Consider the following 17,730-nt stretch of genomic DNA (forward strand, 5'->3'; position numbering starts at 1 on the left):
ATTGTCTTAACTTGATAAACCCTTAGGCACAAGTTGGTCCTTTCCCTGTTAATTCACAGCCATTGTCACTCAATGCCAGTCCCTAACACTGCTTGGACTCTTCCTGCATTAGTCAGCCTCAAAGCTCTGCTAGAGACAGGGCCCTCTTGGTGGTGGACAAGAGCAGATTCCAGGGCCACATGCCTGTTTCCTTGTGTCCTGAGAACCACTGTCCAGGGAAGACTCACCACATAATGGCTTTTCAGCACCCATGATTCCTTGGCATGCTTAAAACTTCTCTCTTCTAACTGCTCACCCCTGTCAGGTATCCCTATGCACGTAGTGCTGCATTTTACTAATTGCTCAAAGATATTAAGCACCTAATATACTCCGTTGGTGTCTGAGAGTCTTTGAGAGAGAGTTCAAGAGGCTCGGGGCTCTGTTACATTGACCTCTTTAGTCAAAGGCTTGGGAGGGCACGCAGAAAGTGTGCATGCCAAATTTGCAGCCCACATGAGGAAGCTGAGAGGGACAAGGCATGTGGATGGATCCTGCACTGTGCCAGCAACTACAGGAGACTCATTTTCAATGGTCACAGCAGCCTGGCCAATGTGATGGAGGCCATCTGTGGAGGCATGTGGTGTGGCAGCCAGACAACCAGGTCAGTGTGACCTTGAAAAGGTCACTTACACTTTCTCACAGCTGCTTCTCATATCTAATGTGTGAGCAACTATGGCCTTCACTTCCTGGGCCAGTGTAAGTGGGATGCAGCACTCAGAGAGCTTTGCGTGGTGTGTGAAAGACAGAGTGTCTTTGGTGTGAGTGTGCAAGCTTGCCGATGGTATTTACCTGCTATAGTGAAGGAGAAAGGTACTTGGAGAGTCCAAGTGACTTTTCAAGAAAAACACTTTATATTTATTCTGTCTATGAACATCTTGAATGTATGCATGTTCACTGCCCGGAACCAGAACTGTAGATGGCTGTGAGCACTCACATAGGTGCTGGGAACCGAACCATGGTCCTCTGCAAGAGTACCCAGTGTTTTTAACCACAGAGCCATCTCTACCCAGCTCTCTGCTCTCTACCTGGTTTATGTGTAAAAGAGCTGGGGTCAGTGCCTAGGGCTGCAAAAAAGTATAAAAGATTTAAACAATCTACCTGGGCTGTCACTGAAAAGAGTGAAAAAAAATTTCCAGGAGTGATCAGTGCAAAGACTTGAAAAATCACTTATACTTGCAGAGGAGGAGCAGGTAGTTTAGGGGTGATCATTTTGAAAAGAGAAATGCCTAGGCTCCGTGAGGATACAGGCTTAAATGCGAGTGGATTGGCTGTGAGGACAGCGTCCAGTTGACAGGTGATATTAGTGTGCCCTGTTGGGGCTGGTGATGGCAGGACCTGGTCCAGCACAGTTGTTGGTCGTGTCATGCAACTTCTGCTCCTGGCGATAGGGTCTAGAGTGATATTTCCAGTGGACAATAAGAGCCCTGTGATTAAATCCCAAAGCTCAGGAAGCCAGGTCTTAAGGAGAACAGGTTAGAAGCACTGGGGACCGAAAGGACAATGGTTAGTGTCCTTGGCCATCCAAATCTCTCATAAGGAAGAAGTGAATTTGTTTCGGGGGGGGGGGGAGAGGGTCACTGAATGGGCTAAGTGGGTTTTATGTCAAGTGCTAACACTAAAACTGCAGTTCAGTGGTCCAGAAATTGTCTAGTGTGTGTAAGATCCTAGGTTCAAGACCCAGCATTGCATAAAGCAAAAGCCCCAACTCCCCGAGTGCTAAGACCAACACGCTTTATATCCAATAGCAAGGTGTTTGGCTACAGTATAAATTAAGATATTTGGCTATGTTGGGTAGTAAGGTGATTTCTAGGGCTGGGGAGATGACCCAGTGGGTAAAAAGCATTTACCACACAACCCTGGAGACCTGAGCTCAGGTCTCCACAACCCACAGGAAAGGCTGGATGGCTGGATGCACAGGGCTGGGGAGAGGGCACAGTGGATAAGAGCACCGGCGGCCATTGCAGAGAATCTAGGTTTAGAGGGAAGTGCACAATCTCCTGTAACTCCAGTTTGCGAGGATCTGACGCTCTCCTCTGACCTTGGCAAGTATTATACTAAGCAACCGCACATAAAGAGAATCCCTCCCCCTCAAATAAATAAAACAAACAGCGATAACCAAAGACAAACGCCGAGCAGGTGTGCCTGCAAGCATAGCACCCCATAGGAAGAGACAGGAGGGTCTACAAAAGCTCCAAGGGTCAGATCTTTTGGCTTCTGCAGCAGTGACGAGACCCCCTCCCCGCCCCCACCTCAAATAAGATAGAAGGTAAAGACATCTTGACGTTGCCCTCTAATCCCCTGGGCACGCTGTGGCACACGGGCACCCCTCACAGATAATTTATTATAGTTAGAGTCTCAAAGCAAAGAGTAATAAGGTGTTTTGGGTGTGCCTATTGTCCCCCCATAGTATGAGAGTAATTTTAAAAAAAAATCTCTCTAGAGCAGTGATTCCTAACGCTGTGGTTCTTCAATGCACTTCCTTACATCCTATTTTGATGTTATGTCGTAACTGTAACCTTGCCAGAGTTAGGAATCATGATGCGAACATCTGTGTTTTCCGATGAGCTTAGAGGACCCCTGTGAAAGGGTCATGCAACCCCCCAGAGGGGTCACGACCCACAGGTTGAGAACCACTGTTCCAAACAAAACTCGCTCACAGTAAGAAAATGCTTGCATAAAGCACTTTCTGATGGAGGCGCTGCCCACAGAGAACATTCAGCTATTTCACAGGGGACTCCCTGCTAAGATCACCCTGTACCCCCATTTTCTTTGTCTGCTTTGTGCGTACAACATCTTCTTCTTGTCCCTGTCTCTGGTTGAAAACCATGGGCAAGGGAAGGCAGGGATCCTAGGACCTGGTGCGGCTTGTGGCCGTCTCTGGAGTCTGCGTTCTCCTTCCTGGCTCTGGGTGGCAGCTGGGAGCAGAGGGGATTGCGGCTGTGCAAGCCCAGATGTTCCTACCTGGACTTAGGACTCTGCAGGTTCTGGCGGCTGAGGAGCCGAGCGGCTGAGACTCGCTTTTTGTGGACATTGGAAAGACCTATGGGGAGAGAAATAATGGTTACTACGAAAGGGGGTTAAACAGTGGTCCACAAAACCTGTCTAGCTTTGGGTATAGGTATGCGCATATGTGTATGTGAGTAACGGTGTGCGTGCAGGCACATGTGTGTGAGTGTGTATAGGCCGAGGACAACCTGGGCTATCAGTGTTTAGGTGTTATACAAGCTTATATTTTGATATAGGGCCTCTCACTAGCTTGGAGCTGACCATCTAGGTTTGACTGGCAGGGCTAGTGAGCCCCAAGATTCGCCTGCCACTTCTTCCCCCAGTGCTACAAGTATGTGACAGACACCATGCGTGGCACTTTCATGGGTTTGGGGGAATTGAACTCAGGTCCTGGTGTCTATATTTTTACCAACTGAGCCATCTCCCCAGATCCCTCTACAGAGCTTCCTCTTGAGTAGAAGGGATGAAAGGGGGGGGGGGGTTAGACATCTGTGGGGCTGGGTGAGGTGGCTGCATACCCCAAGCCAGATGCCAAGGTGAATGGAACGGAAGTGAGGACGGAGAGAGGCTCCCAGTTGCACAGTCCCCGACATGTGAGGACAGAAGTGTGGCCTGTGTGTGATACAGCCACTGCCCACACACATCCTCGAGGGCAGCTGTCCAGCCCCACCCTCCCCAAGGTTATGAAGGTCCATCATGAGGACAGTGTCAAGTACCTTGTGTCAGCTCCGGAGCTTCGGCCACATAGGTTAGGCGGAACTTGTTCCTCTTCCAGCTGCGGTCGTTGCTGATGAGAGAGTTGTTTGCCTTCTCAATGTTGACGTCATCCCCCACGCAGAACACATCACAGGCTGCCTGCAGCCCACAGAGAAGTTTCGGTGACCTCAGTTAGCCTAGACGGCTCCTTCCCAAGAGCTCCAAGTTGTAGCATAGAAGTCCTCTCTCCCTCCCTCTTTCTCTCTTCTCTCCCCTTTTTTCTCCCTCCCTCTCTCCAGCCATTGATCCACACACTGGTCCCTCCTTCCTCCATCTATCCACCAACCGGTTTACCCATCTGTCGACCTACCCTTTCTTCTTCCTGTTTGTCCATCTTCCTACCAACCCTTCCCTCTCTCCATCCAACTAACCAGCCATCCAACCGTCCCTCCATCCTTCTAGCCACCTCTTGACCTTTCTACTCACTCACATATCTGTCCATCTCTACCTGATACTTCACCCACCTACAACTCTTTCACACACCTATCCATCTACCGCCATCCACCTGGCCATGTACCCTTCATCACGCTACATTCTGAGCAGTGACTTGAGGTCCTCGCTTCTACTGAAGACTCATCTATGATAATGTTTATTAGTAAATCTGACATGCCCAGAGGCTTAACATTAAAAATGAAAGTAAACACCATAGAATTTCCTTTCATCTTCTTCAAAAGATTTAAAACAATTATACGAAGGCAGGACACACTGTCTGGATATACATATTTTTGTTTCCTTTTTGGTCAAAGCTCCTTTATGAGCAAACATTAATAACTCTAAGAATGAATGCTCAGAGCCATTAGTAAATGTTTTCTGAGATAGGTCCAGGAAGGTCTTGAATATTTGGGCTCAAGTGATTCCCTTGCCTCATCCCCACAAATAACTGAGACTGAGGCATAAACAACCATTGAACTAGTTTTTGGTGAAATAATACAGTTTTCAAACATTGGGTTTATTATTACCCAGCTGTAAGCTGATTTAAAAACAGGTGACATATTCATCGACAGAAAAATTGAAGAGCACAGTGGAATATTATTTCACCACAAAGAGGGATAAAGTGCTGACACACTGAACAATGTGGCCAAACCTTAAAACCTTTAGAAGAAGTAAGTGTCACCTGATATTAGATTTCATTCATATGAAATGAACAAGAAAGAATGTCTACAGTCAAAGGAATGAGTGGCTGCCCAATTGGGGGTGTGCTGGGAGTTCAGGAAGCTAACAGCTACAGGGCTTAGAGGCTTTTCAGGGGCCTGGCCTCTGGCATGCTGAGTCAAGACTGACTGGTGAGATGAGGAAACACAGTTACCTCAGATGTGAATGGACTTGCACCATCCTAGCTCTCAGTGTTTGGGTAGACATCCAGAAACAAGCAGAGAGACACAGCTCTTCCTCCCTAGCAACTCATAGAGCCTTGGGCCTCAGTTTCCCCTTTTGCCTTAATGTGAAAGTCTAATGAGAGAAGCTTCCCAGGGCCCTTCCTGGGGCTGCTGATGAGGACGGATTCCAGGGCAGTGGACTGCAAGAGGAAAAGCCAGAGTTGGCATTCAGGATCCCCCAGGATTCTGAGTGAAAAAATGTGTATGTGTGTTAAGGTTGTTCAGACTCACTGAAGCTGTGCCTCTGCTGTGTGCATTGGGGAAAGGCCGTCCCTTGCCTATGTTTCTCCTTCATTTTCTTTCTTTTATTTCCCCCTTCCTTATACTTCTCCTTCCTCCTTCCCTTACTTCCCTTTCTCCTTCCCTCCTCTTTTCCTCCCCTCTCTTTTTCTTCCCACCCCACCTCCCTTCCTTTCCCATGCCAGGCATGCACCCTACCACTCATATGTCCCAGTCCTGAGCCACACCTCCTTCGATGAACAACTCAGCACTGTCTGGGGTGCAGTGAGTCCCCTACCTTGAAGACCTTCTTGGCCCAGGTCCTGAAAGCTTCTTCCTGCCCACAGAGCTCATCGCCCTCCCGCATCTTCAGAATCCTCTCCCCTCCCAGCTCCTCTAGGAGGGTATCCACTGCGTGCCCAAAGGCACAGAAGTGGGGGTACGCCCGAGAGCCCAGGCCGAATACCGAGAACCTGTCCAGGAGAAAAGAGAAGGTCTGTAATGGGGACTGTGGGGTGTGGGAGGTGGGGTGTCTGGTACCATGGGCTGATTAGTATGACCTCGAAATTCACTTAATTGAGTTCTAAACCTTTGTGGGATTGCATGTTGAAATAGCTTTAAGGAAGTGATCGCGGTTAATACGTGTCCTTTAAGTCAAATTTCTCTCCTCCTCTTTCACCCTTCTTCTCCAGCAAGAAGGTAGTCACTAATGAACTAGTAAGAGAAGCCAGCTGGAACCCATCCTTGCTGAACTCCTAGCTTTCAGAACTGCGAAAGAACACATTTCCATGGAAGGTGACTTTAATCCCCAGAGCTCTTAAGATCTTTCCTCTTAGCCTCTAACAGTGACTGCTGTCTTCAAGAGAAAGTTCCAGTGGTTTCTGAGGAGGGTGGGTGGGGAGGGCAATGAGCAGGAAATATTGGCTGTTGCATGTACGTTCCTCTGTTAGCTAGACTGCTAACAGAAAAGAACCTCAGTGGAGTGCTTCCATTTGGCACAAATCAATTTATCTCAAGAAGGCTAGTGGTGAGAATTCTAATGTGGTGGCCATTGGTGATCCGGATTAGCAAAGTGACCAGAATGACATGTGAACATATTGCATGCTCATGTAGAGGTGGTATTTCCTACATAGGGGTTGATAGGGCTTTGGTCATGCACATTGTATGTGCCTGTGGCACCCTTGCTAATGTCTGTGAAATTAATGTTTTGCAAGCTCTCCCTACCAAGAGAACGCTGATGCTTTAGCCAATAGGTATAGTGAGAATTTTGGAATTTTGGTTTCTTTAAGAACACAGAAATATTATAAGAATATGTTTTCTTGTTTTAATCTCAGCTGTGGAAATATGAGACTGCTTCACAGCAGGTGACTATGACTTGCCTCATGCTCTAGCAGAGGCGTGGTATTTTTTTCCAGGTGCAGATAGTTCCTGTGATTGTGTGACGTTTGAAATTTTGGGAGACTTTTCAGAGGAGTATAAATGCTAGGGCTCTGAGAGGTGTGATGAATTGGTGCTTGGTTGTCGGTGGCTGTCGGTCACAGTCTGCACAAAGTAACAACAGGAAGATCAAATTTGCCCCAAGGAGCTTGATGCTCCTAACCAGCAGAAAGCAGTCTGATGATAACCACCTTTCCTTTCTATTCTTTTTTTTTCTCTCTCCTATCTAGTGTTAGGGGGTTGAAAGGGAAGAAGAAAAAAGATGGAGAAAGGTGCAAGAACAAGAACCCACGAAGTTGCAAACTCCAGTTACAAGTGGTGCCCAGGTGTCGGGCTAGGCAGAAGGGGAAGAAATTTGATTTCAAGTGCCATACAAGAAAGAACAGGGAATGAAGGAATGGATATTTTGTGTCATGATGCCAGCAAAAAAATGTATCAGGGTGGCTATCGCTGGGATATTTCCTGCTTTGCTCCCAGAGAGGATTTTCTGTCTTTCCTTTTTTCTTCTTCCTATATTCTGTTTCAAAAATGAAAGGTTGAAAGAATGACTGAACAGTTGGGGAAATTGAAGGTGGAAGTAGAAGCACACGGGAAGCAAGGAGCACCAGGAAAGGGGGAACAAAGAGGCTCGGTCCTGGAGATTAAGCAAGAGAGTGGGAGTTTCTCTCAGAAGGAAAGAGGGAGAGGAATCATGCTGGAGGGTGGTCAGGTCAGAGAAAAGCTGAAAAATCAGGAGGACATCTGATGATACAGCCCATCTCAAGAGATAGGGTTAATCTCAAACCAACTGCGACTGGGTTGTGAGATCACCATCATCAGCTTTCCCAGCAGCCTTACAGCATATGCCTGCTAACAGTGGGGGAACAAGGTTGTGACAAGACAGGACGGTGTCCTATAGAAATAATAGATCTAAGGCAGTTTAAAGAGGCCATGATTTCATATGAGATGCATTCACCTTATGTGGAACACATTCTAAATAACTGGGCTACTCAAAATAGAATTATTCCCCAAGACTGGACGGAATTAGTGGCAGTTGTTCTAGACACTGGTCTGCAATTGCAATGGCTAACATAATGGAGGGAAGATGCCATGAGTATTGAACAGCGAAATAGAGCAAGGGGAATGAATATAGCAAAAGATCAGTTGCTGGGTGAAGGGCAGTCCTCTGATGCACAAGAACAGATTGAATTTGGTGGCGTGACTATAGAACAATGTCACTTAGTGGCTTTAAGAGTTTGGGTCAAAGTTGAGCCCAGGAAAAGATCTAACTCACTTACAAAGATTATACAAGGCTCCGGAGAAGCCTTCACTGATTTTTCCTTCCTTTCCTTTCCTTTCTTTCTCTTTCTTTCTTTCTTTCTTTTCTTCTTTTTTAAAAATAAAGATTAGTCTCAGCTGTAAACAAAATGGTATCAAGCCCTGATGCGAAGCAAGAATTAATTGGGATCTTGGTGCATGAAAATGTGAATAATGAACATAAAAATTATTAGACCATTAAAGGCTCAGCCAGTGCCTATGGATAAATGGATAAGAGATACACTATCAATATTGATTCTAATGTGTAACATGCTAATATCATAGGTCATACTATAAGCTAGAGGACTCTGATATCAAAATGTCTGGTGCTTCAGTTGCAGAAAATGCAGTCTTTTGCAAAGAGACTGTAACCAAGCTGCTAAAGACCTCAGACCTCAAAATCTCGTGCTTTGATTGTGGGAAATTTGGTGATTTACAACAAAACTGTGAACAAGGCATCTCTAAGGGCAATTGATTTTTTAAAAAATATAAACCAGAAAGAAGGCTTAGACTTCCAGAGGTGTGCAGGTGACGTAGCAAGGACTGCCATTGCATTAATGAGTGTAGGCACAAAAGAGATACCCAAGGCAACTTCATACCATTGGGGAATGGCCTTGGGGGCCTGGTTTGAGGACCCACAGCAAAAAGCACGAGCTGTTTCAGACAAGAGCAGCAGAGAGTCACTAGATTATAGAAAATACTGTGGAATTAAGTCAGACTATATGCTCTAAAGATGTGTTAACATCAGATTGAAAGGCCACAGAAGTTTTACACTGGGAATGAAGATTTGTTTATATTTCCACAGGAAGTGAAAATCTGTGGATACCATCAAAACTGATCAAGATTAGAACTGAGAAGGAGAGGTCTCCTGAAAACCTTGGCCACTGATCCAAAAAGTTTTTATTTCACTGAAAATATCTCTGTTTATAATTTCCCACTACACACAGCACAATTAATAGCTTAAAACAGAAAAGGGGGGTATATAGTAAGAATTTTTGGTTTCTTTAAAAAAACAGAAATATAAAAATATGTTCTCATTTTAACCCCAGGTATGGGGACATGGATGGGGCTACTTTGCAGCAGTTGACTATGATTTGTCTTGTGCTCTTTCTAACGCATGGTTTTTCCAGCCGCAGATAGTTTATGTGATTGTGTGACATTTGAAGTTCTGGGGGCTTTTCAGAGAGATGTAAATGGTAGGCCCCTGAGGGAGTATGGTGGGCTGCTGGTTGGTTGTTGGTTATGGTTTGTTAAATAGTCATGCACAAAGAAGAAAGAAGAATAAGAAGAGGAGGAGGAGGAGGAAGAGGAAGAGGAGGAAGAGGAAGAAGAGGAGGAAGAAGAGGAGGGGGAGGAAGAAGGGGGGAGGAAGAAAAAGAAGAGGAGGAAGAGGAGGAAGAAAAAGAAATAATAATAATAAAAATAATAAATTCTGATGGCAAATATAAAACTTTCCTCCAAGGAGCTTGATGCCCCTAATCAGCAATAAGTAGTAGATAATGTCACCCCTTTCCTCTCAATCCTTTTTTCTCTCCTATCTAGTGTTAGGGGCTGAAAAGGAAGAAGAAAAGTGGTGGAGAAGAGTGGAAGAAAGAAGAACCTACAAAGTAGCTAATACCATCTACAAGTATGAGGTCATACTTTTTATCCATGCTGAGGTGAGGACTGAAATATTGGTATTTGTATGTGTGTGTGTGTGTGTGTGTGTGTGTGTGTGTGTGTTGGGGGGATGTACCTTAGTCACAGGATTTTTGTTTGTTTGGGTCAAGGTTTCATGTAGCCCAGGCTGGCCTTGAACTCCAACTTGCCTTCTCATGTCTTCTGAGAACTGGAATTACAGGGGTATAGTCCCACATCCATATAGCTTGATGTCTCATAGACATTATACAGCCTTTTTCAGGAGGGTGGTCCTGGCTGGTGTTCAGAGCCAACAGGACTACAGTGACGGACTTGGAAATAGGACAAGAGCCCCTCTTCAGGGAAGGTACTCTGCTAAATGACAGTTGCCCCCAGAGAAGCCAGGGAGTGAAATCCTGTCACCCACTGTCCCTGAACAGCTTGATGCTGAAGGGGGTGAGATGATGATAGATAGAGATGGACGAGGAAGGAAGAAGAGGAAAGAGAGATGTGATGGGGGAGAGAAAGGAGGATACGAAGAGGAGACTCTACATCACTACAACATAAACTGGGATGAGGTCTCACGGGGGGAGCGAGTCATCATCACAGGCCACTATGCCTTCCTCAGACCACACCTACTGTTATAGTCTGCCCTCTCATTCTTTCATACATTCTTTTCCCAGGGGCGTCTGAGCCTTCCCCAAGGGCAGCATGCACACAAGGCAGGGTCTTGCTGGATCTGAGTTCCATCCCTCTCAGGGAAGCAGCCTACACACAGATGTAATGACCAGTGTGGACAGATATTAGGGATGATAGAAAAGGTTCTTCTACCTCATGTCATCCATCTTAGCCTTAGCCCAATACAGCTACACCTACGTCCAACATCCCTGCTATGTGGGTGTAGGGTATCTGCCATGTCTGGCTATGCTCAACACTGTTAATTACTTCTTGTGCTCTTTAATTTGCTTTCAAACACTATTTTTACTTGTCTGTATGTGCATGCACACTTGTGTGCAGATGTGCATGCCTGTGCACAGGCAGAGGCCAGAAAAGGTCATTGCATCATCAGGGTGGGGTCCTTATGAATGAAATCAGTGCCTGTGGAAGTGGTTGAAGGAAACAGATGAGGACACGGCTACAAGGAGCTATGTATGAATTAGGAGTGAGCTCTCATGGGATGTTGACCTTGGGCTCTGTGGCCCCTAGAACCTTGGGCAATAAACATCTGTCAGCCTTTCACAACAACATCTCTGGCAGGCCCAGACACTCGACCCTCATGCTCACTCGGTGATGGATAGAGTGGCTGACTCATGGCAAACACTTCTGGACGGACTGAGGGGCCCACACCACAGTCACTGGGAGACTCATGTTTCCATGACAATCGCTACTTTTGAGCCCAAAGTTCCTATTTTAAACCTTGAAACCAACAGTTGACTAAGTTTTCATCTGCAGAACAGCAGAGATATGCAAGATTTCAGGAGTTGAGAGTGCCTTGTGGTTCCTTAGACAAGAGAAAACAAATGCCTGTATATTTTTAAATTGATAAAATTAACTGTCGCCATGATAATTAGGTACAGTTATTTTTGGCGTGTGTACAGGTATGTGTGCGCATGGATATGGCGGACAGAGGTCAACTTTAGCTGTTTCTGAACAGTGTCTTTTTCTTCTTTTTGGAGGCAGGCCAGTCACCAGAACATGAAGATCCTCCTGTCTCTCCTCATCAGTGCTGGCATCACGGTACCATGCCCTGATTTCACATAGGTGTTAGGGATGGGACTAAGGTTCTCAAGCTTGTGTGACAAGAACTTTACAGACTGAACCATTCTCCATGCTCTTGAGTATAATCCTTTAAATGCAAGTCTACCAATGGGAAGAAGGGAGTTTTTTTGGGGGGAGTGGGTTGGGGATAGAATTTTGCCTAACTGGGATCTGAAGGTAATGCTAAAATAATGTTTTGATGCCAAGACCTAAGAGCTGTCCCACAATATGAGTGAGACCTGATGTAGACTGCAGGCTTGGGCTGATAAAGGTGTGGCCATGGCCTTTGGTGTTGGGATGCTGGTGTTCGGGGAGGCTCTGCATAGGGATGTAGGGAAGGGTTCTATTCCATTTTGATGCCAGTCTACGGCTGTTTTAAAGGGACAGCGTTGGGCTGGGAAGGCAGCTCAGTCAGCGGGCAAAGCGTTTACAAAGACTAGAATTCAGATTCCTAGAACCTGTGCAAGTCTGGTAGCATGTGTCCACAATCTCAGCGTTCCAGTAGCTGGCTTGGAGGCAGAGGCAGGAAGCTTGAGGGGCCAGCCAGCTTGGAGTATGCAGATGTGATAACAGACCCTGTTTCAAATGAGGTGGGAAGGGGGGTCCAACACGTGAGGCTGCCCTCTGACCTCTACACATGCACTGTGGCGTGCATGCTTGCACGCAACACATACACCCCACATATCACATACACTACAAAAAGGAAGAGTGTAAAAATGTACACATAACTTTTCAGTTTAGGAGTGCTATGTCCTGTGCTTTCTATGAGGCTGGCTCTGAGCAGTCACTGGGAAGGGTCATGTGGCCAGGGTGGGAGAAGCTCATGACTAGGTCTGGATGGTGGACCAACAGGGCAGTCATCCTATCTTGACCATTATCCAGGACATCCAGGCACGACGTCCCATTTTTTCCCTTCCAAATAACACACAATGTCCCATTTTTTCCCTTCCAAATAACACACACATCGAGTCCCATAATGCTTGTCTCTTTGACACACCTTCCCCAAATCATTTCAGTGCAACGTAACTCTGCTTAGACAAACATGGGGTTGGGGGAGGAGTTTTCAAATCTGGCTTCTGGCAAGGCTTAGGAGAAGAGAGGCAGTGGCAGTGGTAAAATCTCTTCAGGTTACACATTTGAGCGTCACGCTGGTAGGTCGCAATCATCTCCAGGTGATTTTTGTTGTGTTTTAGATTGATTCTCCTAACATAGCCCAGGCTGGCCTTGAACTTGCCATCCTCCTGCCTCAGCTTCTCAAGTGCTAGGACTACAAGTGTGCGCAGCCAGGCATGGATCACCTCAGCTGACTCCAATGTGCACATAGGGTTGAGAAACACTGGGTTATGATGGCAGGGTGTCTCCAGAGGCATCCACTTTGTGTAAAATGTGTCTACTTGGAAAAAGGTCTCAGCCAGTGGCATCTGGAGACTGATCTCCTTTGGCATAGACAGTGGGCAAACCTGGGTGATGGGCTCTGGAGCAGGGGGTGGAGTTGAGGAAGAGATGTCAGTGGTTGTCAGGCACAAATGTGGAGAGACCAGGTGGTGTGTGTTAGAGAGAGAGGGGCTCCAGAGGAATGAAGGAACACTGTGGGAGAATTCTCCAGAACAAAAAGCCACCTTGCAGCTGAGCCCCGCCCTCTAAGAGCCTTCACCATCCTTTGGCCCACTTCACTCTTGCTCACCTCACATTGGCCAGGGGGCCAGTGCTTTCAAAGTTGTCTCTGAGGTCCGGTCCGTCGCCCGATGACTTTTGGGAGTCAGAATAGGAGGAGACGCTGTTGAATCGGACCTTGTAGCTCCTGTGACAAAGGGACAAACAGCTGTGAGTTCTGCCTTGCTGCCCCCTCCCAAAGCCAGCTCCTGTGCTCTTCAATATATTGGTCCCAATTCTAGAACCTTCTCTCCGGTATTGATTATCATATTTATTATACCATACCTCTGGACTCTCTGAGAATTCACCAACTTACCCACAATTCACCACAATGATAGCCACCTGCATTCGTGTGAATAGGGATGGCCCCCATAGACCCATGTGCTTGAACGTTTAGCCCGTAAGGAGTTGGTACCATTAAGAGGCGTGGCCTTGTTGAAGTAGGTGTGGGCTTGTTGAAGGAAGTGTGTCACTGTGGGGGGTGGGTTTTTGAGGTCTCATATGCTCAAGCCATACCCAGTGTGGCACACAGCCTCCTGCTACCTGTGGATCAAGATGCAGAACCCTCAGCTCCTTCTCCAGCACCATGTCTGGCTGCATGCTGCCGTGTTCCCCGCCATGACGATAATGGACTAAAGCTCTGAACTGTATGTAAGCCGGCCTTGGTTAAATGTTTACCTTTATAAGAGTTGCCTTGGTCATGGTGTCTCTTCACAGTGATGAAACCCTCACTAAGACACCCACCCTTTCAAACTCAGATGTTCCCAGGCCGTGTTTGTCTTGGGAAGATTGAGACCCACAGTGTTCGGAGTCTCATAGGTAAGGAACGAGGGAGGGAGGGGTGCTGTGACTGTGAGACCAGGCCTCCTTTCCTCTCACGCTTTAACATGCAGAGTAAGGGGCAACTCTTGTAAAGTGAAGGTGCTGGTTCAGTAGGGATGGGGTGGGGTCTGAGAGCCAGCATCTCTGTGCCTAGACCTCACTAAGTAGCTACAAACTAGTGGTGCTCTCCAATATGGTAGCCATTTGTTCCTTTTGGTCATAATGAGTCCAGAGTTAATTATAACAAACTAAAGCTAAATTAAATATAAAAACCTAGGTGTCCAAGGAGAGAGGACTTGGTAAAATATGGGATGAACCAGTAAGTTCTCAGAAGACTTAGCTATAAAGAGGAATAAAGTCACACCATTTGCAAGTAAATGGGGTCAAGAGGTGACACTTAGCTAAGCCTGCCATAGGAAGACAAATATTCCACACTTTCTCCCATTTGTGGTGCCTAAATTCTATAACGATACATACAATCATATATGCATAAATGGTGTGAAAGCAGAATTGTGGCGCTCTAGGGGGCAGAGGAAGGGTGAGGAGGGAGATTAGGGATGTATGGGGAAAGTGTTCAGCCTAGAACATGTATCCGTATGAAAGATTTACAACATTGTTCCTTACTCGCCCGCGTCATATTTTATTCTAGGCGCTCAGTGGCCATCTGTTGCTGGTAGCTACTTTACAGCCAGCATAGACAGATGATATCATTGTAGAAAGTTCCAGAACGCTGGCCTATGCCTGCCAGCACTCTCCTGCCATGGAGTGACATTCTTAGACATTTTAGGGCCATGAGCCACATTTCCAGTAAAAGTGGAAACTGTTTTTGGCACTGAACTGAGGCATGGATGGGCACTGTGTGTGGGTGAGTGCATGCGCATGTGTGTCTATATGTGCACATGTGTTTGTGGGTGCATGTGCGTAAGCATGTGTGTATTCCTGTATGTTCCGAGGATGGAGTTCCGGGTCCTATAGTTGTAAGAAAAGCATTTTACAGATTAAACATCTCCCTGGAGCCTCCACATCTTGGGAGGATGTCCAGGACCCTGGGCTCAGCACAAGAGGCTCAGGAACCTGAGACTGAGAACAAAAATCTGTTTCCATCAAGACTTTTCATTTTTGGACAAAACAAAAAACAAGGGTTGGCTGTTACTACTCTGGTCGAGGATCTGAGTTCAGTTCCCAGAACCCACATGAAGGCTCATAACTACCTATAGGTCCAGTGCCAAGGGATCCAACACCCCCTTGTGACTTCTGAGGGTACTGCCATACACACACACACACACACACACACACACACACACACACACACACACACACACACACACACACACACACCCCTCACTTACACTCACATAATTTAAGATAAAATAAACTTTAAAAAACACAAACTAGGGACTGGAGAGATGGCTTAGTGTTTTAGAGCACTGTCTGTTCTTCCAAACGTCCTGAGTTCAATTCCCAGCAACCACATGGTGGCTCATAACCATCCATAATGAGATCTGGTGTCCTCTTCTGATGTGTATATGTAATAAATAAATAAATCTTTAAAAAAAAAACACAAACTAAAACAAAATTCCCAACATAAACAGGAAATCCTTCTGTTTCCAGATCCCCTCCAAACTAACACAAAATCCCAAGAAAGACATTAGAATGCAGGGAGAGAGAGAGAGAGAGAGAGAGAGAGAGAGAGAGAGAGAGAGAGAGAGAGAGAGAAGAAAACAAAAAAAGAACAGGCGCATTCTGGCAGAACGTCTCTGGGCTGGATGCTTTTCAAAGTTTTTGTTCTAATGAGGTTCTAAATACACGGATGTGTATTTTCTGCCCCCAAAATAGACTCACATTGAGTCACTTCTCCAAATCCGTCAAGCAGCATACCAGGGGGGTGGCTGTGTTGTTAGCGGGGGAGGCACGGTGGATGATCGTGGGGTAAAAATACCAGCACGTGTACTGTATGAGGCTGGCTGATTCTGCCACCACTTTCCATGTGTTAACAGTTAGTCCCCTTCAGCCCCAGCAACAGCCTCCAGAGACCGGCAGGACAGAGATTTCTTCCCATTGTGTTAGTGACACAGCCTGGGTTAGAATTCAGGTCTCTTGGAGACCCAAATGTGGCCAGGGATGCTCCAACCCTGGGCATGCATCATCTAATGTATAACATGCATGCATGCACACATACCAGTGCACACACATGCGTGTACACACACACACACACACACACGGATGCTCTCTACCTGTGCTGGCTGTCACGGACAGCAACCAAACTGTGGGCTTCTGGATCAGCATGGGGGAGGGAAGGCCCTTTACGGGGAAAGAAACGCAAGGGTTCCGGGTACCTAGAGGGGAGAATGGATGGCACCCTATCTCTCCCTGAAGGAGGCCGGAGTTGGGGAGCTGCTGTGAATGGAAAGGAGAGGGCTGGGGTGGTTTAGAGCTAAGATGCTGGAGCTCATGGCACTCATGGCTCTGAAACGTGGGTACCCAGAACCTGGGTTTAGTCCTGTGCTCTCAGGAGGAAACCCAGAGAGATTTTTCTCCCTAGGTTTCTAAACTCCAGGCAGCTACAGCATCACAATACACTCCTTTTTAAAAAAAGAGAGAGATTTATTTATTATTATGAATACAGTGTTGTGCCTGCATGTACACCTGCATGCCAGAAGAGGGCACCAGATCTCATTATAGATGGTTGTGTGCCACCATGTGGTTGCTGGGAATTGAACTCAGGACCTCTGGAAGAGCAATCAGTGCTCTTAACCTCTGAGCCATCTCTCCAGCCCCAACACATACATTCTTAAGTCACAGGATCTGCTCTTGGAGGCAACCCTGCATTGACCTCCTCAAGGGATGGCTCAGCGTGCACGTGCCCTGGGCCTAGAACCTCACAGAAGGTTCTGGAGGCTTCCAAAGATGGGCTGGACCACAGATGCTCCTGCTTTTTAAAGTGTTTTGGTGGGGTGGGGCGGGCAGAGGAGTCAATTTTATCCTTCTGCCATGTAGGTCCTGGGGATTGAACCAAGCACCTGACACCCCCTGCTCCACTAAGCCCTCTTGCCAGCCCCCTAAATTGTCTTTAGAACTGAGCTCCCATGTGAGATACGACTCCATCAAGAACGCATGTGAGGGGCTGGAGAGATGGCTCAGAGGTTAAGGGCACTGACTGCTCTTCCAGAGGTCCTGAGTTCAAATTCCAAGCAACCACATGGTTGCGCACAACCATCCATAATGAGATCTGCTGCCCTCTTCTGGACTGCAGGTGTGCATGCAGGCAGAGCGCTGTATACATGATAATAAATAAATAATAAATCTTAAAAAAAAAAAAAAAGAATGCATGTGAAACACAGACGTCCATCCACCTTACGAGATCTCTGGTTTACCGTATGAGCTTGACCTCAACATAGGCCGCACAGCCACTGTGAACACACCAGATGGAAGGGTCTAAGGAGAATGGTTCCCACTGAGTTCCGGTGTGAGTTTCCAAGGCAGACAAGTAACAATAGGAAATGGTTTGCACAGTGAGGCAATCTTTCCTAAGACTCTCCCATCTTTATTATTATTATTTTCTAATTGGTTTCTTACCAATCAGGGTAAACGTTATGATTTCTGCTTGACAACTAAGGAAGTCAGAGGCACAGAGGAGAGGTGTCAGTGAGCCAGAGGCCAGAGCACCAGCTAAAATCCATCTCCAAGCACGGCCCCACCCCTCACGTGAACCCTAGGCGTCAAGGCATACTCTTCGGTGTTTCCTACGGCC

The 17,730-nt window shown here is 46.7% G+C and overlaps 1 protein-coding gene across 1 annotated transcript in view; it reads right to left on the reverse strand.

Moving 5' to 3' along the window:
- Nos1 (nitric oxide synthase 1) overlaps positions 1–17,730 on the reverse strand; it is a 114,672-nt gene that overhangs the window by 23,689 nt on the left and 73,253 nt on the right. The window contains exons 17-20 of the mRNA XM_051161628.1: positions 13,189–13,305; positions 5,695–5,869; positions 3,762–3,900; positions 3,001–3,079 (exon numbers count right to left, since the gene is read on the reverse strand). Of these exons, the coding sequence (XP_051017585.1) occupies positions 3,001–3,079; positions 3,762–3,900; positions 5,695–5,869; positions 13,189–13,305 (510 nt within the window). The remainder of the gene's footprint in view (positions 1–3,000; positions 3,080–3,761; positions 3,901–5,694; positions 5,870–13,188; positions 13,306–17,730) is intronic.

This window comes from Acomys russatus, chromosome 19, assembly GCF_903995435.1.
Source record: "Acomys russatus chromosome 19, mAcoRus1.1, whole genome shotgun sequence".
NCBI classification, from domain to species: domain Eukaryota; kingdom Metazoa; phylum Chordata; class Mammalia; order Rodentia; family Muridae; genus Acomys; species Acomys russatus.